Source organism: Theropithecus gelada, chromosome 18 (genome assembly GCF_003255815.1).
Source record: "Theropithecus gelada isolate Dixy chromosome 18, Tgel_1.0, whole genome shotgun sequence".
Classification (NCBI taxonomy): Eukaryota; Metazoa; Chordata; class Mammalia; order Primates; family Cercopithecidae; genus Theropithecus; species Theropithecus gelada.
The window spans coordinates 71,841,317-71,867,983 of record NC_037686.1 but is presented as its reverse complement, the minus strand read 5'-3'; the positions used below and the strand labels follow the sequence as shown (position 1 = coordinate 71,867,983).

Below are 26,667 nucleotides of genomic sequence, written 5' to 3'. Positions count from 1 at the left end.
ACTCTATTAATGTGTCTACATGTAATCTTTGCCAGTTTAAAGGAGACCAAATAGACAAGGAGAAAGCAGGCCTGGGTTCTAAGCCAAGTGTGGAAGTCGGCACTTCTGTGGCCAGGCCGTCATTCTGCTGGGAACACGCTCCTCTTCTGTCAAGTGGAAAATGACTTCCAAATTGTTTTGAGGCCAAAATAACATGAGTGATTCCCTGGCATGTGGCAGGTACTCATAAATATTCTTATTGGTAATTATTTACTGATTTATTAGAATTTAACAATCACAAGTGGAAGAGCAATTTTTAGAGTTAATATTTTGTGACCAGTATTTTATGACAAAAAGTATTGTTTTCTGATAAAAGTCTGTCTTTATAAAAGGAACCTCCCTACCAGATATTAATTAGAAAAATAGGGTATACCAATCCTATTATGCAGCTAAAGGCACACTAACCACGGAGAGCACACCAACCACAGACAGCACGCCAACCACAGAGAGCACGCCAACCACGGAGAGCACGCCAACCACGGAGAGCACGCTAACTACGGAGAGCATGCTAACCACGGAGAGCACGCTAACCACGGAGAGCACGCTAACCAAGGACAGCATGCTAACCACGGAGAGCACGCTAACCACGGAGAGTATGCAAACCACGGAGAACACGCTAACCAGAGAACATGCTAACCATGGAGAGCACACTAACCAAGGACAGCATGCTAACCATGGAGAGCACGCTAACCATGGAGAGCACGCTAACCACAGAGAGCACGCTAACCACGGAGAGCACACTAACCATGGAGAGCATGCTCTCTCCAACGTCCCCCACCACTGCAGGACAGCCCAGAAACACAGCCGCTTCCTTCGGGGTCTCCTCTCTGTTCTGCAGGCCTGCCGCCACTAACAGCACTGAAGCACCTCACGGCCTGGGAGAGGCCTCTTCTCAAACCACCACCTCATTCTCACGCCCCTCTTCTGATGAGCATGTCCTTGCCTTCAGTTTTTTTTTTTTTTTTTTTTTGAGACGGAGTCTCGCTCTGTCGCCCAGGCTGGAGTGCAGTGGCCGGATCTCAGCTCACTGCAAGCTCCGCCTCCCGGGTTCACGCCATTCTCCTGCCTCAGCCTCCCAAGTAGCTGGGACTACAGGCGCCCGCCACCTCGCCCGGCTAGTTTTTTGTACTTTTTAGTAGAGACGGGGTTTCACCGTATTAACCAGGATGGTCTCGATCTCCTGACCTCGTGATCCGCCCGTCTCGGCCTCCCAAAGTGCTGGGATTACAGGCTTGAGCCACCGCGCCCGGCCGCCTTCAGTTTTAACCTCTACCTCACTCTTAGCAAACAAACGGTTTTAAAATCTTGGGTTCTGAGAACTCAAGTCACTTTAGGAACATTTTAAATTCTGTCTAGTGTCCAGGACATTAAGTCAATCTTAGGGCCTTCTGAACATTCCTGTGAGGATAAGTTCACACTCTCAGAGAGACTACAGCAAAGTTCTCCAGAGCTCTGGCTCTGTGGCCAGCTGCTCAGGTTAGGACCAAACCCTGGGCAAATGGCTGCACCTCTGCAACCCCAAGGTCCTCGTCTACAGAACAGCCATGCCAAGGCACCACTCAGAGCTGCAGCGGGGATTTGAGAAATGAGGTGTGAGGGCACGCGGTGGACAGTCAGCACAGCAAGGCCACCAGGAGGACGCCAGGGCTCCATCCTCACGCTTTCTCACAGGAGCCCTCCAGACATGCACTCACAGGCAGACCAGGAACCTTTTTTAAAATCAGATTTTCTAAGCAATTCCCCACACGTCTGACCACAGAATACCTCCAGCATGACTTTCCAATGTCTGAGGGTGAAGAGCTGCTTCCTTTCTTTTCCATGTTTTGAACTTGACACAGCAGGGCACTGTGGGGAGAGGAAGTGTGAAGTGATGAAACCCTAACACCATGTGAGGGGAGGGAGTGTGCAGAGGTGACACCCTAACACCATGTGTGAGAGGAAGGAGCGTGCAGAGGTGACACCCTAACACCATGTGTGAGAGGAAGGAGCGTGCAGAGATGATACCCTAACACTATGTGTGGGGAGGGAGTGTGCAGAGGTGACACCCTAACACTATGTGTGAGAGGAAGGAGTGTGTAGAGATGACACCTTAACACCATGTGAGGGGAAAGAGTGTGCAGAGATGACACCCTAACACTATGTGTGGGGAGGGAGTGTGCAGAGATAGTGGAAAACACCCTAACACCAAGTCTCTTCTGGCTCTGGAGACGCTGTGTGCAAGTGGGGAGTGCCGGTAGCAAAGCCAGGGATCGCGATGGTGTCACCGATGCTGCGTGGAGGTGACAGGCACCTGTCCCTCCTTTTCAGGGTTGCCCAGGTGCCACTGCCACTGATCCAGCCCCACAGGCAAGCTTTTGAGAGGACCGCAGTGCAAAAGCCCCCGCTCTTTCCCTATCATGTGACCTCAGGTGACTTACCAAACATTTTTTAGGCTCTAGTTAAGGAAATAAACAGACAAACAGGCCAACACACATATTTACACAGTTTTAAATGATGTGTACTGAATCTATCAGCATTTACCTTTTATAAATTTCTGATACTTTAAGAAGTTTACAAAGTAAAGTGAGCTTGTGATATACGGAATAGAATGATTCTGGAAAAGCAGTATTGAGAGGGAAATTATAACTACTGTCCTACAATTTGCAGTCATTTCAGTTACAAAATCCAATGTGCACTTCTACAAAAAAGGCATAAGAGATAGGAGAGTCAAACACCTTTTCTCAAGTTCTTCATCTGCATCCCAGAGAGCAGAAGTGCTCCGAGGCGCCATTTTCTATTTCCAAGGATAGTACCAACTGGTCCCGCTCTAGACTGGGGAGGAAAGAACGCGTCACACAAATAACCTGTGCCCTCTGGCATCTGGGGTCCCTCCTTCCCAGAACCTGGGAGAGGGGCTCAGGGGTTCAGGGGCGCAGGGGCTGTGGGTTCCCTTTTCCAGCAGGGACCGGGTCTGACCTCGGCCATGGCCTTCATTTTCCCCACATGGCTCTCCAGCCCCACTGGTTTACTCCACAGCCCCAGCTGCTGAACACACTTCAAAACCTGCTTTCCGAAGAAGGAATGACTATGTACAGTGTTGGAATTTCTCCTCAGCCCAAATTTATCATCTAGAAATACAAATTTCATTTAAACGAATAAGACCATACAGGTAACTATTTATAAATTCAGGGACAGCAAAATGTTACGTATTAGATTAGCAACTAAGAAAACTGAATGGTCTAGAATTACTATTTTTCTATAAGCAACACTCTGAAGTGAGGCAACTCGTTTCCATATTTAAGGGAAAAGCAGCCTTCCCTCTTCTTAATTAACCCTGCAGGTAAGCGCCAGTGCAATATGCTGGGTGCCTGGTCAGCACCTGTTGGTCCTCCAGGTAGTGGGATGTGGGGCAGGGTCTGGTCTCAGCCCACAGCGCTGGCTGAAGAATGACACCCCAGGAGTGAGTCAGACCTCAACCCTTTTCTGCTTGAAACTGTATCTGTGGGTGGATTGAAAAATTAAAAGACACCCTTATAGGGGAAACACCTGCTTGGTATCTAAAACCACTAATCAAATTTGGAAATGGGCCTAATAGGCTGGCACACTCCAGGGCATTTTGGTCTGGGCAGAGACTTCTTGAGTAAGACCTCAAAAGCACAGGCAACCAAAGCAAAAATGGACAAACAGGACCACATCGGGCTAAAAAGCTACTGCACAGCAAAGAAAATAATCAACGAAGTGAAAAGACAACCCACAGAATGGGACAGAATATTTGCCAACTACCCACTGACAAGAGATTAATAAGCAGAATCTATAAGATTATTATAGATTCTCAAACGACTTAATCGGAAAAAACTGAGTAATTCAATTAAAATATGGGCAAAAGATCTGAACAGACATTTCTCAAAAGAAGACACACAAATGGCCAACAGGTATACGAAAACATGCTCAATATCCTTTAATCATCAGAGACACGCAAATAAAAATTACAATGAGGTATCACCTCACCCCAGTTAAAACGGCTTCTACCCAAAAGACAGCAATCACAAACGCTGGCGAAGGAGGAGGTGGGGAAAAGGGAGCACTGTTGTTGGGAATATAAATTCGTGCAGCCCTCTGGAGAGCAGCACGGAGGTTACCCCCAAATCTAAATACAAAGCCACCATATAATCCACAATCCCACTGCTGGGAATATCCCCCAAAGAAAGGAAATCAGGACACTGAAGAGCTCTCAGCACCCTCGCATGTACTGCAGCGCTGTTCACGGTAGCCACGTTATGGAATCAGCCGCAGTGTCCCTCACTGGATGCACGGATGAAGAACACGTGGTGTATACACAATGGAATATTATTCAGCCATCACTAAAGAATGAGACCCTTTCATCTACAACAGTGTGAATGGAACAGGGGCCCGTTACGCTAAGTGAATCAGCCGGGCACAGAGAGACAAACGCTGGGTCTTCTCACCCTTACGTGGGAGCTAAGAAAAAAACGTTGAACTCCCAAAGATACAGAGTAACATGATGGTTACCAGAGTCCGGAAGGATATCGGGGATATCACGGATAGGGGTAACAAAGGGGGCTGGTGAATGGGTACAAAAATACAGTCGGATAGAAGGAAGAAGATCCAGCACTCGGTAGCACGACAGGGTGACCTTAACTGACAAGAATTTAGTGCATATTTTACAATAACTAAGAACGGAACGGGAATCATACTAACACAAAGCAACGACGAATGCTGGAGGCGACGGGCATCCCAATTACCCTGATTTGATCATTGCATGTTGTACGCTTGTACCAAATATCACATGTACCCCATAAGTATGTACTACTATGTACCCATAATAATTTAAAACTTAAAAACTTAACAGAAGACATAAAACATAAAGCAAGACTAAATCAAAATCCCCAAGTCTCCACCATACTTCAGGCCTGTCCAACCCTGGCTGAAGTACTAGATTTAACTTTGCGGAGTGTTGAGAACGTTCTGCTCTGGGAGGCACCTAGCATTTCACCTTTATAAACCTGAAGCTTCCCACTCTCACGCATGATTGATACATCTTCCTTTTGCTGAAAATAAATGGAATGAGCAAATTTTGACTTTGGTCTGTTTTGCTTAAGTGTCTTAGTAAGAAGATAAATTACACAAATAGGAGCAAATTCAATGCCTAATGTGTGCCAAATACTGTGAGAAACTGCTGTCTGGAAATTCTTTGCTTGTAATTTTCATGCTTTGTTGGAACTCAGGAAAGGGCATACTCACTGAGGAAGTGCTGATGTGGCCAGGACTGAATCCACTTGGCCCCATCGCCCCTGCCTGAGGTGGCATCAGGGTCGGAACCCTCTCCTACTGATGGGAGCTGCCTGACTGTGCCCCGAGGATGCACCCGGGAGAATGTTGGAATGGTTCTGCGCCCCACATTTGGGGTGGTGTGCTGTGCAGTAACGGTGGCAGATGTCAACCCTCGCTGTTGCAATTCTGACGCGGGGTTAGAGGTCGGACGGCGCTGCCATTCTACGGACGCTACAACTCTGGAATCCCATGCCTGTGTTAAATGTTCAATAGCGTGTCACCCACAGGGCTTGAATTAGAACTCCCTCTCTGACTTTCCCGCATGTTACTAAGTACACAGAGAGTCTAAAATTGTGCTGGGGATGATGCAGTCCCGTAATTGAGGGCATCAGCGACACGCTCCACATTACCAAAAAAGGCACACGGGGGTCAGCAGGGACCCATCGTAAGGGAGGGAGGCGGCACCTGGGCATCGCCGTCTCCAGTGGGAAGTGAGGGTGTAGCTCTACCATTGCTTCTTCCAATAAAACTTCTTCCCCACAAGCTGTAAATGATGCCAACGCTCCCAAGGCTAATTTCCAATTCACACAGTGAAAGGTTACGATTACATTTTGACCTGTAAATTGCATCTTTCCGTGCACACCCTGTCATCTCATTGGTGCCCCACTGCAGTCAGGACTGAGCTTTCTATATTTGGTGACTCACATCTGTTTATTATTTAGTTTACGCTCGGTTTCACAATCCATTTGAGCAAACAGTAGCTTACAACAAAAATCAGTTTAACTTCTTATACCTAGCCTAGCATTCCACCTAATTGTTTTTAATTTGTAATCACCTTGAGGATTAACTCTATATAATGCCAACCAGAAAAAAAGAATATCCAAATTTTTCATAAGATATAGATGCTTGAATTACTGTTCTAATGTAACTTGCCTATTGTTGGACCGAATTTTGACAATATAAAATTAAACATAGCCAGGCATGGTGGCATATGCCTGTAATCCCAGCTACTCGGGGGGCTGAGGCAGGAGAATAGCTTGAACCCAGGAGGCAGAGATTGCAGTGAGCTGAGATCGCACCACTGCACTCCATCTCAAAAAAAAAAAAAAAAAAAAAATATAAATATATATATATATATATATATATATATATATATATATATATATATTTGCCGGATGAAATAACTACAAGAAAAATAATTTCAGCGAGGATATGCAGTACTTTTAGAATCTTTGCTCCTAAATTCATACCTAAGTACTCAGGACTTCATGCAGACCTGGTCCTCCTTACTGAAGATACATCAGAGGAACCGCTGGTTCCCATGGACACGGCAGATTCTCCAGTTTTGGTCTGGAGCTTTCATATCTTATTTCATGCTCTGCAGCTCTGCAGCAGGTGAGTGTGGGGACTTGACTAGGTGAAGGCAGCCTAGCGAATTCTCTTTGTACATCTGAAATATAGTCATGGCGTTCTTTTTGGAAGGCTCTTAGAAATAACTTACATCTAGGGACAGCAGATGTAGAAATTAAAAGAAAACTGCAAAGGATTGATGAGTTTGAGTCTATTATCTTCCTAAAGACGTTTGAGAGATTAAAATATACACTTTCCTAAAGTACGTAAGCTCCCTCCCAATGTAAAACCCACAGCATCCCGAGGAAGTGGGACAGGGTTTTTCAAGCAATGAGGGCAGGCGGGTGGGAGTTCTGCATGGCCAGCCAACCAGATGGCCCACATGCAGATCCAGTAAAGACAACCTGTCATTACAACTCCCAACTTCAGAATCAAGCTGTACGAGCAAGACTGGGGATTAGCTTCCAACAATAGACAGTTATGGAGACTGACGGCAGCTAGCTCAGTGTCAAATACATTTGTTAGAGACCCATTCTCTGACTGTCCCCCTGGCCCGGCCCCGGGGCTCTCATGCTCCTGGTGTGTGTGGAGTGCTGGCTGCCTGCGGCCAGGCCCTCCCCATCACTCTCCACCCTGCGCTCTTAGTTTCGGCTCAACCCCAGGTCTCCAGAAGGCCCCGTTGACCACCTGATCAGAGCACTGTGTGCCCCTCCCCTTCCCCGGCAGAGGACATACTCGCACTGCGCCTCCACTGCGTTCCAGGGACCAACACTCCCAGGTCCGGGCTCCTTCCCTCCCAGAACCTCAGTACCCCACACAGGTCCAGGTGCGCTGTGCTCACCGATCTAGACTCATTTCTTGAATACATGAAAGCTGAAAATCTCCTGTTTAAAATGATTTAAAAGTGGAAAGCTGAGTGGAATTCTGAAGACACGGCAAAACCACAAATGGGACACATTCTCAGCAATCCGTGTCAGGACTCTCCAGGCCCTGGACAGCCTGGTGAGCTCACGGCTGCTGCAGGGCAAGCTGGGCTCTGAGTTGAAAGAGAGTTGCTCTCTCCCTGAAGTTACTAGTGTGCCTCTCAACCATTTATTCACATATAAAGTGCAAATCACCTGAAAACAGCAAATAGGTTAATAATAAATTAATTAAATCAAAGAGTATTCCTGTGAGCCAAGTTCTGTAGATGCAGAAATCATGGCAATATTTGCTTCAGGACTTTATTTTAGATTTATTTACATGGAGAATCACATACATGCATCACCTCTACAATCAATTCAATCCCGAGGAACTCGAAACTGAATTCTGGCAATAAATGAAATGGAAATGTGGTGCAGATATTCTTCAGTCCGGTTTCCTTCAATCTTTTTGTGCTATCAATGTGGGACACTGAGGACAGTGATTCCAGCTGCAGGACTTGTCTTGTTAAGCGGAGAGAGGTAGGGAAGGAAACAATGAGGAGGACAGCGCAAGCCAGTGAAGCAGAGACCCCTATGGAACCGTTCAGTGTTCCCTTTCGATTCACTCACATTAGCCAGGAGAGGCGGGGGCCCCTCCCAAACTGTTAACTCTTCCCTCCTTATTCACTCACATTTCAAACACTCTACATATACAAGGACATTTTATTTTCTTATTGAAGCACTTCTGGAAGTCAGCTTACATGTCTTTAACAAGAGACAATATTTAACAGTGCTAAAATGTTTGTTCCTCAACCTTTATTTTTAGTGTCTGACATGGGTCTCCAACTTTCCTGAAAGTGAAGCAGAGAAGCCCTTCCTTGCTTCCTTCCACTGCAGGTCCCAGAACATCCAAGGCCCTCCAGCGAAGGCACAACCAGCTGTGAGTGAAATGGGAGGCTGCAATGCTGGCACTCACCAGAATGCCACACAGATGGTTATGATGACCCTGTGCCTAGAAAAGCACTTTTCTTCCCTAACATTTTAAACATTTTTCCAATCTCACAAGGACACAAGTTAAAGGAAGACCATACCACCTGGAGCTGTCACCTTGTTCTGCAGAGGAAATATGACTGGGTGATCTATAGTGAGATCTGAAGCTGTGCTACTGTCTGCAGTGACCCTGTGTCTCCCATACAATTACAAGATAAATACTAAAGGCCAAATATCACAAAGAAGAAACTGGTTAAACCACTATTGTAAAATAATCACAAAAAAGGACAAAGCACTTAAACATATCTGAACTTTTATTCGGTAATTTTCTGAAAGATGCATATACACAGTGTTTCTTCAAGTTGTCAATAAAATCTGAGCAAGCAGCAGGTTCCATTTTTAAAAGCTTAAATCCATATGTGACTTGGACAGCCTTCGTTCCTACCTAAAGTCCTTGTCTTGTCCTAGGTCCCATCCGGGACGTCACATCTAGTTTTCTTTTTTTTTTTTTGAGACGGAGTCTCGCTCTGTCACCCAGGCTGGAGTGCAGTGGCCGGATCTCAGCTCACTGCAAGCTCCGCCTCCCGGGTTCCCGCCATTCTCCTGCCTCAGCCTCCCGAGTAGCTGGGACTATAGGCGCCCGCCACCTCGCCCGGCTAGTTTTTTGTGTTTTTTAGTAGAGACGGGGTTTCACCGGGTTAGCCAGGATGGTCTCGATCTCCTGACCTCGTGATCCGCCCGTCTCGGCCTCCCAAAGTGCTGGGATTACAGGCGTGAGCCACCGCGCCCGGCACATCTAGTTTTCATGTCTTCTCTTGGCTGTTACAGTTGCTTGGCCCTGCCCAGTTTTGGATGACCTCGACAGTTTTGAGACGTACTGGTCGGGTATTTTGTAAAACATCGCTCAATTTGATTTGTCTGGTGATCTTCTCACGAGTAGACTGGGGCTGTGGGGCTGGGGAGGGCGACCATGAAGGTGAGGTGCTGCTGATCACATCCTGTGGGGGCTGCGACTAGCAACGCGGCTTTTCACTGCTGATGCTGACCTTACTCACCTGACTAAGGTCGTCCAGTTCCTCCTTTCCCCCTTTCACCCCATGCTCTTTGGGAGGAAGTCCTCATGTGTAGCCCACATCTAGAGGAGGAGGAATTATGCTCCCCAACTTGTGGGTTCAGTAGCTACACACATGATCCTTTTGCACAGAATTCTTGTGCATGGGAGATCTTTCTCTCCCATTCATTTATTTATTCCTATCAGTTTGGACTCCTGCATATTTGTTTCATACTGTGGGCTATAATCCAGGGCGACCGACTCTGCGGCTCATACGGTTCCAGCATTCACCACAGGGAGCTTTTCCAGTTGGCCTCTGTGTCCCTCTCACACACCCCCTGCCACACAGGCAGCTTTTTCTGTTTGTTTGTTGGCTTTGAGCAATTCCTTACTTTCTGGCAGTATCAGACGCTCCAGGCTCAGCCTGGGTATTTCCTGCCTTGGTTCTAGAATCAGCCATTTCTCCAAGGAGCCCTGTGTGTGTTCTACCACACGATGACCACGTTTCCACCACCCTGGAGAGGTGCATGCTCTTTTACCGTTCTTTGGCACTCACCCCACTGTTGCCAGCATAATCCTGGACTTACCAAAGTCTAAGTAAATCAGCACCTTTACCTGTACTCTAAGGACCTCAGAGTAATTTAATTCCATTGACATCAATCACCTCTTAACTTTTGGCTATTACCATGTATCTTAATAGTTTTTCTATATTAGATCCCACAAATCACTACTTTTATGAGGTATTTTACAGTCAATATTCATATCTCTTTTTGGTGATGTAGTTGTTCAAATCTTTTGCCAATGTTTAAATTCAGGTGATGTTTTCTCATTACTGAGTTATGAGAATTCTTTATATATTCAGCATACTAGTCACTTATCAGGTAAATATTCTGCAAACATTTCCTACAAGTCTGTGGCTTGTCTTCATTTTTTTTTTTTCAAATTTATGTTGAAATTCTAATTTGTCTTATTTTCTTAACAAATGTCTTTAGAAAAAAAATAAATTTTACTCTGAAATTCAATTTATCATTTTTTCTTTTAGAACTTTTGCTTTTTTGTGTCCTTAGACATAACTCTAACTTTTTCTTGCTCAAGAAAAGTTCTCACAGTATGTGATTTATTTGTGCCTCAAAATAACTGACCTATAAAACTGGTCAAAAGCCATTTTGGGTGATTTTTCTAAATTTCTCTTCTCATCTACTCAGATTTTATGGAGTCAGTTTTGAAATTTGTTTCTCCAGAAACCAGTTATTTTACTGTCTTTGAAAACATAAGCATTTGATCTGCGTTTCATATTTCTTATAAACTTTTAAGCCTATTTCATATGTGTGAACTTAGTTTACATTCACTGTTTTGTATTTACTGTGTTTTGCCAATAATCTTCCCATTTCATTTAACCTTTCAAAGAGTCAGCTTTTGAATGACTGCTTACTCAATCATTATTTTTATGTTTTCCTTTACTTTTTCTTCCTCCCACTTTCCTTTGGTTCTGTTCTTCTTACTGATTTAGTTTGATGCCAAGTTAACATATGTTCATTTCTTTCTCTTGATGCACAGGGCATCTGGTGAGGGTGCCAGGCGCTCTCTGACATGTTGGCTGTGCTGCGGTGGGGCTGCCGTCCTGAGGTCACTGCTACTGCTGACCACATGTGAGAGGTGGATCCCTGCAAGAGCTACTCCCTGTTTCCCACGGAGACCACTTTGATCTCTGCCCTCTTTGCCACAGCTTCTTTGAGGTCATTATTTGCAGTCTTTGGTTGGACTGTATACTAAATGTGTTAGCTGCCAACAGGACAGACATGGGAAGAAGGTTGCTGAGGGGTGGATGGAAATTCTCGGGTGTGCGCCTCAGAAGCCGTCTCCACAGCAGCAGCTGACACGTGGCTGCAGTCCTCACATTCAGGTGGCGGGTGGAAGGTTGCAGTGGACATTTTTCCCTGTTTTCCTTGGATGCTATCAGGGATGGTGCAGGCAACCACAGAACACAATCTCCACCTGCATGACCGGCCATTCGTCAATTAGATTTTTCTTTACTCAGTCGGGAGCTCTCTAATAATCGTACTTCCGACGCCATCACTTGATCTCTTTCAAAGCGATTGTGTCCGCATTCAATAAAAAACTGGCAGAGTAGTTTATCAAGTACCCCTTGTGTGCTTCTATATTAATATGGAATTAACTGCTGCCTGACATTATGATTGGAAGTAATCTCTGAAATGCAGAAAGACCAGAATTTAAAGGTTTAGTACATTTCAAATGACTATTTCTCTGATACTGAGCTGTTAGAAATTTCTAATAACGTGATTCTTGACAATACAAAGGCAAAAAATAATTAAGATGTGAATGGAAAAAAATATATGTAAGCGGGAACCTGAGCTGAATCTCATGCACGGGCTGCTTAGCAACACACTGAAGTAATCTCTACCACAGGCAATTTGTTTACACACTTGCACTTCTCTGTGCTAAATAACCACTCTGGGAAACAGACCCAAGAGTAGCATAGCCAGGAGTAATATCATATGAGAGAATACAAATTACGGGACAATTTTTATCATTAATAATTCTCTGTAATTCCATTATTCAGAAATTTCTGAGCTACTATTCTTAAAAGTTAGGGAGAAATTCCTTTATCATATTAGCCATTCACACAGGCAGCTGCCTGCTACACTATAAATATACATTTTCTTACCATGCACTTTATACATCACAATTTAATCACTGAGATTTCATCATTTTTGATTGTGATTATAATCATCTTTATATTTTAAAGGAATTATTAACATAAGATGCAATTTGATCATCTGAAAAAGCTGCTAATCAATATTCACAGACAGGCTATGTAGTATTTATTCTCTATCGGTCCTGAAGGTCACAGAGTGAAGGCTCTATGTCACTGACAATGATTTGCTCCTCACAAATATACTGACAAAACACCACAATTAGTCTTGCTTCAATAGGCACACACGATAAAATGAATTAAAAAATACAGCACGCCTCATGCATTAGTGCCTACTTCTGTAAACCCAAAAGCAATACTATTAATAACCCACTTGTGCTCTGTCATTAATTCTAGCTGATTCTTGCACACAAATACTGGAGTCAGCCGATGACAGCTACATTCTGAAATAATATTTAAATATGGAACTTACCAACGTGAGAAAACGCGGCCACAGAGGGGAAAAGAATGAGACCACTAGACAGCCAGGCTAGAGGAATAAGCAGTCACTGAGAATCACAGTCACTCTGTTCGGACCAAAGAGGCCAGCGGTCTTCAAGGTTCCTTCCAGCCCATGCCTTCATCACTTGAGCTGACACCCTCTGCACTCGGAGGCTCTGCCCACCGAGCTTCTGTCCTTCTCCGAGGGCTCATGCCACCAGTTCGGTGCTAGTGTTCTGTGACTGCACTGGACATACGCCCGAACAGTTAAACAGAGCGGAATTTTAATTCTGTGAGGGAATTTCCAGAGGGCATTTAACGTTTGCTCAGCTGGAGCCTGCTATGCTGAGCCTGCAGAGACCAAGTGGTAGGCAAGCAGAACTTCCTACTCTTAGAGAAAATGAAATATTGATCACTTATTATAAGAAACAATGACCAGAGCATAAGTAGGTTCCACATTACGAATACAAAATCAGTTATTTACACTTTGACATCACCATCACGTCTATACCTTCAAGTATCGTATCACTAAACATACCACACAAGACACATCACACTTCAAGTGTTTAATTGCTTATGCCTCACGTGACCTTTAAGGATTTAAAATTAATTTCTCAGAATTCACTTATTTGTATAACACAGATTCATCTAGGCGCATGTGTAGGTAAGGTGAAAGATTGTTTCTGCTTTAGGAAAAATGAAAATCAAAGACTGCTTATTTCGTGAAGAACAGCAACTGTGTATCAGCGACTAAAACTAGGGCACTCTACTTACTAAACTCCATCCTTCCCAACGACCGAGATAACACAGCACCACAAACAGGGTTTAAGAGGCTGGTGTGGGTGCACAGTGGGTGAAACTAGTTAAGCCTCTCAAATGATAATGTTGCTTATTAACCATAGATGTTGTGATAGGTCAGAGCTGAGGTTAAATAGAAAACATCAATTGAACCATTTCCCTAAATAAAGCTCCAGGGTGCAATATTCTAAGCACTTTATTCGATAAAAAATGCTTTTAAAATGGTACTTTGGTGATCGGGAAACACTGCTATCATCCGTCAACCTAACTGCAGCAAAGTTCAATAAGCTAAATAATGAACCATTTAGATGATTTTCCTGAGGCTTTAGGGACTTGCAAACATTGTATCAATAGAGCTCTTTAAAAATTATGATGAAGTCTATTGTTTTCATTTTCAGATTTAAAACACGTTTTAGGGATTTTTAAAAGGTTATTTAATGTTCTGCTATTTTTAATCATTGTCCAGTTTCCCAAGTAGAGACATTTAGACAAGTAAAAAAACTTAACTGTAAGGTTAGCAATGTCTATATTACAATTTCTCTAAATTCTTAATAATCTTGGAGTCAATGAAATCTCTATTGTGAATTCCCAATTTAAGATTCAAAAAGTATTATGACTTATATTAAAACTTAAAAATAAAAACTTCCAGATACTTTGAATAAAAAATGTGGAATAAGGTAATATGGTAAACATATAATACAGTATTTTTAAAACTTCAAATACAATTTTCTTTGGGAAAAATCTCTAGTCTAGGTTTCTCAGACTTATGATAGAAAAACACTTCTTTTTCAATGCATAATCACATGACATTTTTGAGAATTTCCAGAATGCCATAACAGAAAAAAACAATGCATTTAACCCTTTCTTGGTAGGAATAACGGGGGCTTGCCTCCTCCTACAGAGCAGTTGCTTGTGACCTGTGTTTGTCTCACAGCCCACGCTAGAATGCTAAAAAGACAGCAACTGATAAACCTTACAAGTCTCAACTCATCATCTTGTCGGTCGGGATGCCCAGATTCGCTTATGCCTCTTTGCTCAGATTTTCTATTACTAAATAAATAGATCTGACACATACACACATCCTAATTGCGAAAGTGGTTCTGAGTTTAGCTACACAGATTTTTACGTATCTATCAGTCAACACAGTCTATGAACTACAATAGGGCTGATGACTAAAGGAAGCTTAACAACTGAGCCCACTGACAGAACGGGGCAGGCAGCGGCATGCTGGCAGGGAGGAGGAGGGGAGCTCGGGTTTCCACATTTCCTCAAAGCTGAAAAACCCTGTACGATGATGACATTGTATTCTGGAACTTTTCAGAAATCTAATACTTCAACTGATTCCAATTTTCACAGACTTTGCCAATTATTTTCTGAAAAGAGAGAAGTGACAATGTGATTCACAGGAAGGAATTTAAGTTCTTCATCATAATTTCACATTTGTACCAAAAAGGCAAATACCATCTAAACTTTGGGACACGGCCTTGCTAAACTACAGGAAACCAGCTCCTACTTAAACTTCCAATAATATGGCTTTAAGGACCAATATTCCTATAGATGTGTTATATTCCCCTCCTCCGCCTTGACCAGTAGCTCCCCGCACCATCTTTCCACACCGTCAAGGTTCGCTCAGCAGGCGGCGCTCGTGAGCCCCTGAAAAGAAGGCGGATGTGGCGCAAGGAAGATCAAGCCTGCTGCTCAAAACCTGCAATACACACGGAGAGAGATACCCACCCAGAAGACACATGGGAATCCTGCGAGCCAACGGGCAGCTGGGGACCCCCGGCCGGGGGTGAGGGCAGCCAAAGGATGTCAAGCTAGGGACGAGCACAGAAGGAGCAAACGGGCGAGTGCTGGGACGCAGCTGCACACAAGCTTGGCACAGCTTTGTTGAACAAAATGTTTTGAATAATTATAAAAGTAATGGAGTGACTACAGAAATTTCAAGTAGTAATATAACTGCATTCAGGAAAAACTAAATGATCCCTTTATGCCAGTCCACAGAAGGCACCACTCAATCCACATGTACCCACCATCACCAATTACTGATGTGTCTGGAAGAGCATCTGCATGGGGCAGTGGTCGAATCCAAGCAGGGAAGCCAAGCCCAGCACCTTGCGAAGGCGCGTGAGCAGACCGGTCTGAACACTGTGCATGGGGATCACTGGAGGGAAGGCGGCAGGCACACAGAGCTACTCAGAGAGGTCTTGGGAACAGAAGGCATTATGTGTTTGACAGCAAAAGCCTGACACGAGGGAAGGCTGCATGGCTGCGTGTAAGTGTGCCTGGTCACACCGGGCACGGAGATTCTCACGAAAGGCTTGATGAAACACAGAAGCTCCGGTGACGGTGACCGCGTGGTGACAGAGGAACGTGTACTGGCTGTGACGCAGGGCCGTGCCATCACAGCGGCATCACTGACACTCATCTAGAGACAGGAAGGCGGCGGGAGTGTGGAGAAGGATGGAAAGCCAACCTGCGATCCGCGGAGTCTGAGGGGAGATAAGTGATCGGTGTTCTCAACTTCCCATGTTTATAAAAACCACTTTCACCGTTTTCGCTACTTTTTCACCATCCTTTAGGTTCTTACCTGGCTAATGATGTGTCATTACTAAATTGGTCTAGTTTGTTTAGAGTAAGTTAGTATCTTGACTAAACAACAAAAAGAAAAATGCCTATGTAACTAAAGCTTTAAATAAGCAAGCTTGTTTTCCGAAGTCTAGCCGTGGCTTATACTTTGTCAAATACCATAAATCTGCGGGCGCATTTAGGCTTTCTTCTTCCTGAGGTCACTGTATCAGGGGATGTTTATATCTGTCCCCCGGACAGCTTCAGCTGAGCCCCCTAAGAGTCACCACCACAAAAAGTGTACAGAAAATTTAAAACATTGGTGGAGGAGGGCCTCACATCCTCACATTCACCCTAGTTTATCAAACTTTAGTTACATAGGCATTTTTCTTTTTGTTTAGTCAAGATACTAACTTACTCTAACCAAACTATACCAATTTAGTAACTATGACATGTCATTAGCCATGTAAGAACCTAAAGGATGGTGAAAAAGTAGCCAAAACGATGAAAGTGGTTTTTTTAAACGTGGGAAGTTGAGAATATGGATCATTCACCTCAAGTCCTAAAAGTCAGTCAAAGGGAAAGATTTATAAAATGCAATGGTTCTCAATTGTGGGGTGCAACCTTTTAGATTTTCAAAATGGAGAAATGTCCAGCCCCAGCCCAGCATTTCTTTTTGTTTTATATATATATAAATTTATATATATATTTTGTATTTGTTTTATATTTATATATATATTTTGAGACTGAGTCTTGTTGTGTCACCCAGGCTTGAGTGTAGTGGCGTGATTTTGGCTCACTGCAACCTCAGCCTTCTGGGTTCAAGCAATTCTCCTGTCCCAGCCTTCCAAGTAGCTGGGATTGCAGGAGCCTGCCACCACACCCGGCTAATTTTTTGTATTTTTGGTAGAGACGGGGTTTCGCCATGTTGGCCAGGCTGGCCTCAAACTTCTGACCTCAGGTGATCCACCTGCCTCGGCCTCCCAAAGTGCTGGGATGACAGGCATGAGCCACCACGCCCGGCCCCGGTCCAGCATTTCTGTAATAGGGGTGCTAGTGTGCATACATAAAAAGTTAAGTATTTTAAAAAAGAAGGAAACCCCTAGACGTCTACCTGATGTACAGACAAGTTTAAAAACCCCTTGCTTATGTGTGTATCTTTCCTTCCCAGGAAAGTGGTTCCCACATCTGCACACAGACATGAGAACTGCCTTCAGGACACGAGATCTAGTCCCATGATCCTGGAAGCCTGTGCCCCGTCAGGACACGGCCACAGCGAACGCTCATGGAAAAAAGATGAATGACATTACTGGTTGTTTCCTGAGCCATAAAGTGGTAGAATTCTTCTGCCTCTAGAAGCCTAGACAAGAGACTCCGACTTTGAGGCAATTTTAAAGTAAAAGTCGCTTGCCACCTTTGGTCAGCTCTGCAGACAGCATAGCTCCTCCTCAATTATCAACACACATTTATTCTGTTCTGTCTTCTTTGGGCTACAAATCGGTTCTAGTTATTACTCATAAGGCAATTTTCCAAACATTCTAAACTCATAGGTGTATATTCTGACTTCTTACTTAATTTTAATCAGCAAAATGACGATGCCCTTCCCAGCGCTGGAAATGCCGTACTATGCATGATCAGGTGCACACGCCAGCTCTGCTTCCTCATGGTGGCCACAGTCTGTCCCTATTCTCACCTTTCCACGGCAAGGACTTGAGTCTCTGCTGCAAGATGTATTATCACCAGAGAAAGAGGCTCTCTCACGCCCCTCTACTCTTCTTCCTGTCTCTTCTCCACGTGCCTCCCTGTCTGTCTGGCCCACCTGCTGATCAGCAACAGAGGGGTTTTAGGCTCATATTTCCACTGTCTGTGGAATTAGAATTGAGCACCTTTCATATCTATACATTCAGAAATTGAATGAGTATCCTAACACTTTCTAAGATACAAATTTTAGTTTTTGAACCTATGAATTTGCTTTGTCTTTGTTTAGAATCTTAATTTTCTACTCGTTCAATAGTCATGGAACCTACACTCACTCTGCATCTTCTTTTGTTTAAATAGTTTTATGGAGACACTATTCACCCACTTAAAATGTACACTTTAATTGATTCTAGCATATTCACAGAGTTGTGTAACCAACATGATAATCTATTTTAAAACATTTTCATCCCCCTAAGAGAAACCTTCTACTTGCTAAAGGTCATTCCTCAGCCCTTGACCTTTTACCTGCTGGGGATCACTCCACAACCCCTGACCTTGTACCTGCCGGGGATCACTCCTCCCCTATCTTCCATCTGCCGGAGATCATTCCTCTCATGACCTTCTACCTGCCGGGGATCACTCCTCCCCCCCTGACCTTCTACCTGCCGGGGATCACTCCTCAGACCCTGACCTTCTACCTGCCGGGGATCACTCCTCAGACCCTGACCTTCTGCCTGCCGGGGATCACTCCTCCCCTGACCTTCCACCTGCCGGGGATCACTCCTCCCCCCCTGACCTTCTACCTGCCGGAGATCACTCCCCCGCTGACCTTCTACCTGCCGGGGATCACTCCTCAGACCCTGGCACCTGCTGCTCTGCTGTCTCCATGGGTCTGTCTGCTCTGGACGTGTCATGGCAATGAAATCACATAGGTCTGCTGGTTGCCTTCTGCACCTGCCTTCTTTCACTGAGCAAAAGGTTTCAAAAGTGCTTCAACACCATCACAGACACGGCTCCTTCCTGCCATTTGTGACTGGATGATGCTCCATGTGTGCGAACAGACCCCATTTTATTGATTGATTGATAGCTGATAGACATTTGGGCTGCCTCCACTTCCCGGCTCTAACACTGCTGTGAACATTAACATACGGGTCTTTGTTCTCATGTCTTTCGGGTGTACACCAAGGAGTGGAATTGTGGGGCATATGGTAATTCCATGTTTAATTGTTTCAGGAACACCCAGACTGTTCTCTAGAGTGGCTGCGCACTGTTCCAATCCCACCCGCAGTGCACGAAGGTTCCAATTCCTCTGCGTCCTCTCAGCACCTGCTATGGTCTGTCTTTTTGATTCCTGTTATCCTGGTGGGTGTGAAGTTGCATCTTGTCTCTCGGCTGAGATTCTATTCCATTATTGGGGGGACGATGGCGCTCTTTTGTAATAAACTCATCAACCAGAACCATCAGACTCCTCTCTTAAAAACATTAGATCTGATTTTTCTTTTTATTTTCACTGAAGGTACCCCCACCACCAATTATTTATGTATATGACACAGTTTTACAAAGTATCGGAAGATACTAGTTTGTTTACAGTGCTTCTGTGGTTGGCTTGATTACGGAACTATCTCAAGAACCTTGAAGGGACAAAGTGTATATAAAACTGTATATAAAATATACTAAGACATTAATTAAACAAATTTGATAATGATTTTACTGATCTAAAAATCAAAGAATGATGTAAAGTTAGAAATAACTAATTTACCATGTTTAAGATCTTACCATTTCTGTAGGTTTTGGAAATTTACATTCCGATTTTCTTTTGAAATAAATGCCCTGTATCGAAAATCTGGCAAAATATGTGTAAATTTAATATGGAAACCTGATGATTCAATTTGGACACGGAATCCAAAAAACTGGATGATGTAGCCATCCCAGTCCCAAACTTCAACAGTTTTATAACATGCAGCTTTGACACAAATTAGTTTATGGAATCAGTAAACCTCGCTGGCATTTCTCATGCTGTTCCCTGTGACCAGCCCTGGGTGTTCTGGGATGTGCCGAGACGCGTCGGCCGCACGTCTGCATCTGCAAGGCCCAGGCTACGTCAGAGGCTACATGCTGGAATGAGTTGGGCAGTTTTCAACCTACAGCTAAAACATACATTAAAGCTACGGTAAACTGCTCCTCTATATTCCCCACCCCAGAAAGAATGAATCCTCATGACTTTTGAGTCCAAATGGAACGCACAAGCTCCCACGGTTTTGTGCTCTGACTGACCTCATCGGGGCTGGAAGCCTGGTAGGTGCGGTTCTCATCACTGAAGTCTTGGTCAGCCTCTGCGAACTCAGTCTCCCCAGTAACGCCGGCCCGAGACTCATACACAGGGGTCACGTTGTGACACAGCACGACGGCTTTCACGGCTTCATGGATTCGACTGCTGACACTTTTCCTAACTTTGGGAGCTGAAGATTGGGCTTTTCTTGGTGGAGTTGAACCAGTATTGTTTCCACCAGCTTGAGACTGCATCTTTAGAATATGAAACGTCACGTAATTAAAGATAGAGCAAAGAGATCTAGTTAACATGGAATTATTAACATATATGATTTTTATAAGTGAAGTAGCTAGAAATAAGTAGCCTCATTTGATTCTGATTATCTCCTAGAAAGCACTGATTAATGAGTTATATTTTTAAGCCTAGTACTATGAAGCGCTCTGATACATCCAGGTTGTCAAATACACCAAAATATTCACTATACTACTTAAAAATCTGATAATTTGTTTTTACTGTATTCATTTCAACAACGGCAATGATTTGCTACGTCATTAACCCCTATTTATTCATGACTTCTAAAAGCAGAGTCAAAGAACAAAATGAAATGGTATACTTACAACTGCTTTCAGCTTTCTTTAAATAGTGTTGTACATAAAATTGTATAAAGCTAAAAGCAGGACAATATTTTTAAGAATCTTCCCTTAATACCATAAATTAATCCTGCTTTCAGTAGTCTCAGTTTAGACAGTCCAGTTTTGTGGATAATAACAACCAAATACAATCCTAAGTTGCATTCAGAGGAAAAACGATCCCGTGTCTTATCTCGGAATCCTGCTCTCTCAAAGCAAGTCCTCATTTAGGGCTTATGTCTGTGCCTGGCTCTCCTCAGCCTCAGCCGTGTTTAAGAGGTTTCACGGCACCACCGAAGTGATAACTTTTTATTATTCACCTCCTATGTGGTGGAGGGTGTCAGAGGGCACTCCCCCTGACCCGAACAGGGCGTCAAATGTTTCTTCAGTTAACTTCGGAGTAACTCATGACAATTCTCCTTAGAAACCAAGACTCTCACGTTTGGATGGAGTGCACAGATCCAATGAACTGTGAATCTCCTGCCCATCAAATTACAGTGGTGCCGAATGAAGGGTTTAACTTTCTGCTCAGCTGGTGCTGCCTTTCAGTGAGGACCCAGCCCATCTGCGCCTGCTCACGCTACTGCGGGACAGCAAACTCAGCTGGCTCCCTCCTTCCAAACTACGTGATGTTTGCTGATGCCTGTACAATTTAATTTCACACAAATTCCATGGAAGATTATGCCCTCTATCACCAAATGCCTCCAGTGGGGAAATATAATCAGGTTATAAGAGATTTGTGTTGCACGGCAGTGGACCTACTAGACTCCTGTCGTCTTAGTAATAAAACAGAATACCAATAGAGAATCAGACCAATTTCACATAAGAAGTACTGTCTGTTCAGCTAACAGAAGCTTTCAGCAAAAATGATTTTTAAAAGTTCTCTTAGGTGGAAGCACAATATTTACTGTGTTTATATAATGATGCTTCATCTTTTCTGCTTTTAATTTTTCCTAATAACTTATTTGAAGCTATTAAAATTACATTCACAGATGATAATTTTTAAAAAGCAGATCTCATCTGGTACTATTTCAATGTAGAAATAGATTCCTGGGAGAAACTGTACTCCTTCTCCTTTAAAGATTTTTCTTCTATTAACAAATATCCTAGGTTACAAATATTCTGTATCTAAATGAATTACATCCAAAATAATAATGTGTTTGGCTGTGTATACATATGTTTGTTTGCTTATGTGTGTGGATAAACATTCCATATGCTAAATATATACACATACGAGACTTCTTCCATTTGACAGCATGCCAACAGTAAAGCTTATGCCAGACTGGTAGCAAGTATACAAGAAAGAGAAGGTTTTCAAAAACCTGAATACAATGCTGACCACTGCATGCTACTCTGGAGTTGTCAAGAGTAGAAACGCTGCAATGGGAAAGTGTCATTTAGTCTAGTCTCTGCAAAAATCAAGTTTGAAACAAATTACTGTTTGTTTCAAAAAGTCTCCTAGACTCCACAGCTGACATCGCTGAGTGGCCTCTGCAAGTCTGGGCAGTAGTGCCGTGCAACACTGGGAACTGTCACCCCCCAAGGCGAGCTGTGTACACTTTTGAACCTGATAGGCCTTAGCTCGTTATTATGTGTATTACTGTATTCAAAATAAATCAACAAACAAGCAGAAAAAGGGCCTCAGCAGGTGTAAATTCCTGACGCACACTGCAGCCTTGTCTGCTGGTCTCTTAAATTGATTCTCTCAGATCTCCAGGTTTGATGACACTGAATCAGTGACTTCTAATTATGACAGGCACAAAAAAAAGAATGCAAATGAATGACAAGGAAACACTCCTCGGGGCCAGGGCTGTGCTCCACGTGGTGGCTCTGAGGTGCCTACTGCCGGAACGCGGCTGTTAGGATGACTTGGGGCCCTGGACAGACTCTGTACACAACCCACTGCCTATAAAATCTCCGGCAAGTGCTACAGCCTCTAGGCTAAATCCTGCTTTAAAAGCAAATACAGGCTGAGTATCCCTGATCCAAAAATCTAAAATCGGAAATGTTCCAAAACTCAAAGCTGTTTGAACGCCATTGATGCTCAAAGGGATGTTCGGATAAGGGATGTTCAACCAGTAAGGATAATGCAAATATTCCAAATCTGAAAAAAATCCAGAATCCAAAACACTTCTGGTCCTAAGCATTTTAAATAAGGGATACTCAGCCTCTAATTCCTGTTCTCAGAACTTCAGAGAGCTTTGGCCCCAATGAAAGGCAGAGTCCTTATCTATTAGGGGCACATAATAAATATTTACACGTGAAAGAAGGTGGTATTTGAGCTCCATGTCGTAATATAGTAACAATGAAGAACACCTACAGATGAAACACCACCACCTGGGCACTGATGACAGGAAGGTGAGTGACAGATATGAGGTTCCCAACACTACGGTGTCTACTTTTGTCCACTGAAAAGGCAAAAAAAGAATTTACCTTTAAAAATATGAGAATGTTTTATTATAGAGAAAAACAGGACTGTTAGAAAACATACTGATGTAGTATCCTACTGAATATTCTTCAAATACAATGTTTACTGAATAATTTTTTACAAATAACTCACTAGTAAAATGTAATATGAATAAATGACTTAAGCACACTATGCCTTCTACGATTTCACTCATGTAGAAATGCTCATCAAAGACGATTTCCTGGTTCGTATATTCGAACGGATGACTGAAGTAGCAGGATGTTAAGACCACCGAGAAGTGTGCTAATTTACAGATGGGAACACACGAGGCTGGGGTGGACTCATGGCACGGATGTGTGTGGAAGCAGATCCCATACAGGAGGAACCCACTTACCTGTGAGTAGGAGTCCCTGACATGGCTCTGGATCTCATCCATTGTGTCGGCTCCATAGGACACGGTGCCCAGGTGGAGCCGCTTAAATACCATTTCATTCTGGGTGAGGGTTCCTAGGATAAAGGGGACAACAGCAAACACATTAATGCAGGAGGCCTCGGGGAAGGCCCAGCTTTCCTACTGCACACCCATGTGCTGAAGCAGCTGGGATGCCCGACGGTATAATACAAAGTAGCATTAAGATTGTTACTTGCTACTATTTTCATTTTAACAGGAAGAACAAGATATTTTCTCCCTAGCATGTCAAGGTACTCTTATAACATTTTTGTGGGTTTTTTTTTTTTTTTTTTTTTTTTGAGACTGGGTCTCACTGTGTTGTTCAGGCTGGAGTGCAGTGGCATTACCACAGCTCACTGCAGCCTCCACCTCCTGGGCTCAACTGATCCTCCTGCCTCAGCCTCCCGAATAGCTGGGACTACAGGTGCACGACACCACACCCAGCTAATGTTTTTGTTTTTTGTAGAGGCAGGGACTCCCTACGTTGCCCAGCCTGGTCTCAAACGATCCTTCTGTCTTGGCCTCCCAAAGTGTTGTGATTACAGACATGGGCCACTGCGCACCCAGCCTCTAACAACGTTTAATAACGGGAAGGACTCCAGTTATACGAAGAAAGTCCAGTCATTACCTTTCAGCTGCTGTTATTTGGAACAAATGCAACTTTTGCCTGTTCTGAAAGAGGCAGGCATAAAACTAGAAAACTGAGTCACCACCTTTATAATTACAATATAGAACACTGCCTGAAAAAGACATCAACGTGCCCCAAATGACGGTGTCCATTAATTTTTTTAAAAATCTACTTCAAAAAATTAGGTCTTTTTAGCTGAACAGAAACGGATATTTCAGATGTGTTTAATCCTTAGCATCTATGTGCATCCCTTGGAATGACAGACAGGAGGTCTGTGAAACAGACGGCTTTTCTTTAGTATTTTCCAAATACTGGGTTATCTGAATGTACCTCCCCAATGCCTGCTCCTCAGTGGACCAAGGCAGAAGGACCACAGTGCTTACTTAGGAGGACTGCCAGAAAAGTTGGGCCATGTATTAGGTGACAAAGAGATCTCACTTAACCTAAAAATACACATATTATATATGCATGTTTTATTTATTTGGCTTTATAGAAGCAAAGTAGCACAGGGAAGCTCAAATACCCTCTGGATATGTATGTAGCGAGCTGCCATGCGTGGTGCTTCCACCTTGCCCCAGAGGTGGGCAGGGTGGTGTCTGCACTTAGATCACAATGTGCTGTGATGCTGCGTGGTGCTTTTCACTTTGTCCCTTGTCCGGGGGAGGGGTGGATTCTGCATTTATTTCACAACATGCTGCAATGTGGTGCTTTCACCTTGTCCCTTGTCCTGGGAGCAGGGCGGGGGTTCTGTACTTATTTCACAGCACATCCAAGAAGGGTTATCCACGGATACTGACGACGTTATAAATCTGAGTATGAACAATGACACAGCCAATCGATTGCAATAAAAGTTGGACTTTCCACATGGTTGCAAAACATCCATTAAAATATTCACTCATTTTTATGTTCTTTGGCATGCGTGGTACTGGAATATAACCCAAACCATTTTCATGTCTATGGTACCCTCTAATGGCATGAGGATTAGAGCACAGAGTCAATCCCAAGACATCAGTTAGGATCACACAACAGGTCACCTGGCTCAGGGCCTTCCATCAGGACACAGCACTTACTTTAAAAGAGAAGGAAAATACAGCTTACAATTACTATTTTTAGAGATTGTTTTGATAAATTCTCTTAAGAGAGATATAATAAAGTTTTAGAAATTCCAAATAGCAGCTAACTATCTACCTGAGATACCTGTCAGTTTTATAGATTTTGCCTTCCACAACGTTTTATGAAGCACCTTTAAACTGGCTGTGCTCTGTGTACCTTGAAAAAATGTCTCCAAGTTTCATAAATCTAAGTGGAAACAAAATCATCAAAATTACATGACAGGTAGTTTAAACCTTTTTATTTTGTCATGCTACCCTTGTTAAATAAGTATAATTAAAATACTAGGCTATATTAAATAATGCAGTTAGCAGCAATTTGGTCTCCGAATAACATAATGAAGTTCTACAAGTGCTTTATATTTTTATTTGTTTGTTTTCTGAGACAGAGTCTCACTCTGTTGCCCAGGCTGGAATGCAATGGCATGATCTCGGCTCACTGCAACCTCTGCCTCCCGGGGTTCAAGTGATTCTCCTGCCTCAGTCTCCCTAGTAGCTGGGATTACAGACGTGCGCCACCATGCCCGGCTAAATTTTGTATTTTTAGTAGAGCCGGGGTTTCACCATGTTGGCCAGGCTGGTCTGGAACTCCTGACCTCAGGTCATCTGTCCGCCTTGGCCTCCCAAACTGCTGGGATAACAGGCATGAGTCACCACACCTGGCCTATGAGTGCTTTAAATAGCAAAAATGTGAGATGAAAAATGATAATTATATCATTGCCAACAGTTAAAAGATAATGAAACCTTCCATTAATTCATATTAGGGTAACTACAAAGTTTACCTCTATTATGTGTGCCTAAGTAAGCAGCTCTCTGAAAAATTATTTAACAAATGTGCTAAATTAAAAACATGTTATATAGCAGATTGAGATAACAAAAGTATTTCCTTTAGACTTTTTTTTCTTACACTGAGTGTGAAGCATGATAATTTAGGATGGGGAATCGTAATGAGGCATAAATCCTATGCAATTTGTAAACAGGACTATGATTAATGCCACTTTTTAAAATCCAACTTTTTTATTACAAACCATTTCATATGTAAAGTTAAAAGAATATTATAATGAACACCTGTATAGCTCTTACCAAGAATGAACAATTATTTCTTTAGGATTTTAAACGACTTTATCCAAGTACACAAAGAACCCTAAAGAAAAAAATAGCATTTCATTTTCCATCCAGTCCTCGCTTGGCATGTTTGTTGGGCAGCTGTGACAGGCTCTGGGTGTGGAGTCAGCTGCAAGTGCAGAAGTTCCACTGGGATGTGGGGTGCTGTTGTCCACGGCCTCCCAGCCCCTGGCTCAAGTCTCAGTGTCCTCACAAACAGGTTTGTGTCCTCACCGCAACCACATGCAA

At 43.5% G+C, this 26,667-nt stretch overlaps 1 protein-coding gene across 1 annotated transcript in view; it reads right to left on the bottom strand.

Annotated features, from left to right (window-relative positions):
• The window catches only part of ATP9B (ATPase phospholipid transporting 9B (putative)), a 269,119-nt gene that overhangs the window by 28,264 nt on the left and 214,188 nt on the right, over nucleotides 1-26,667 (bottom strand). Inside the window, exons 14-15 of the mRNA XM_025365036.1 lie at nucleotides 23,521-23,633; nucleotides 20,096-20,344 (exon numbers count right to left, since the gene is read on the bottom strand). Coding sequence (XP_025220821.1) covers nucleotides 20,096-20,344; nucleotides 23,521-23,633 — 362 coding nt within the window. The remainder of the gene's footprint in view (nucleotides 1-20,095; nucleotides 20,345-23,520; nucleotides 23,634-26,667) is intronic.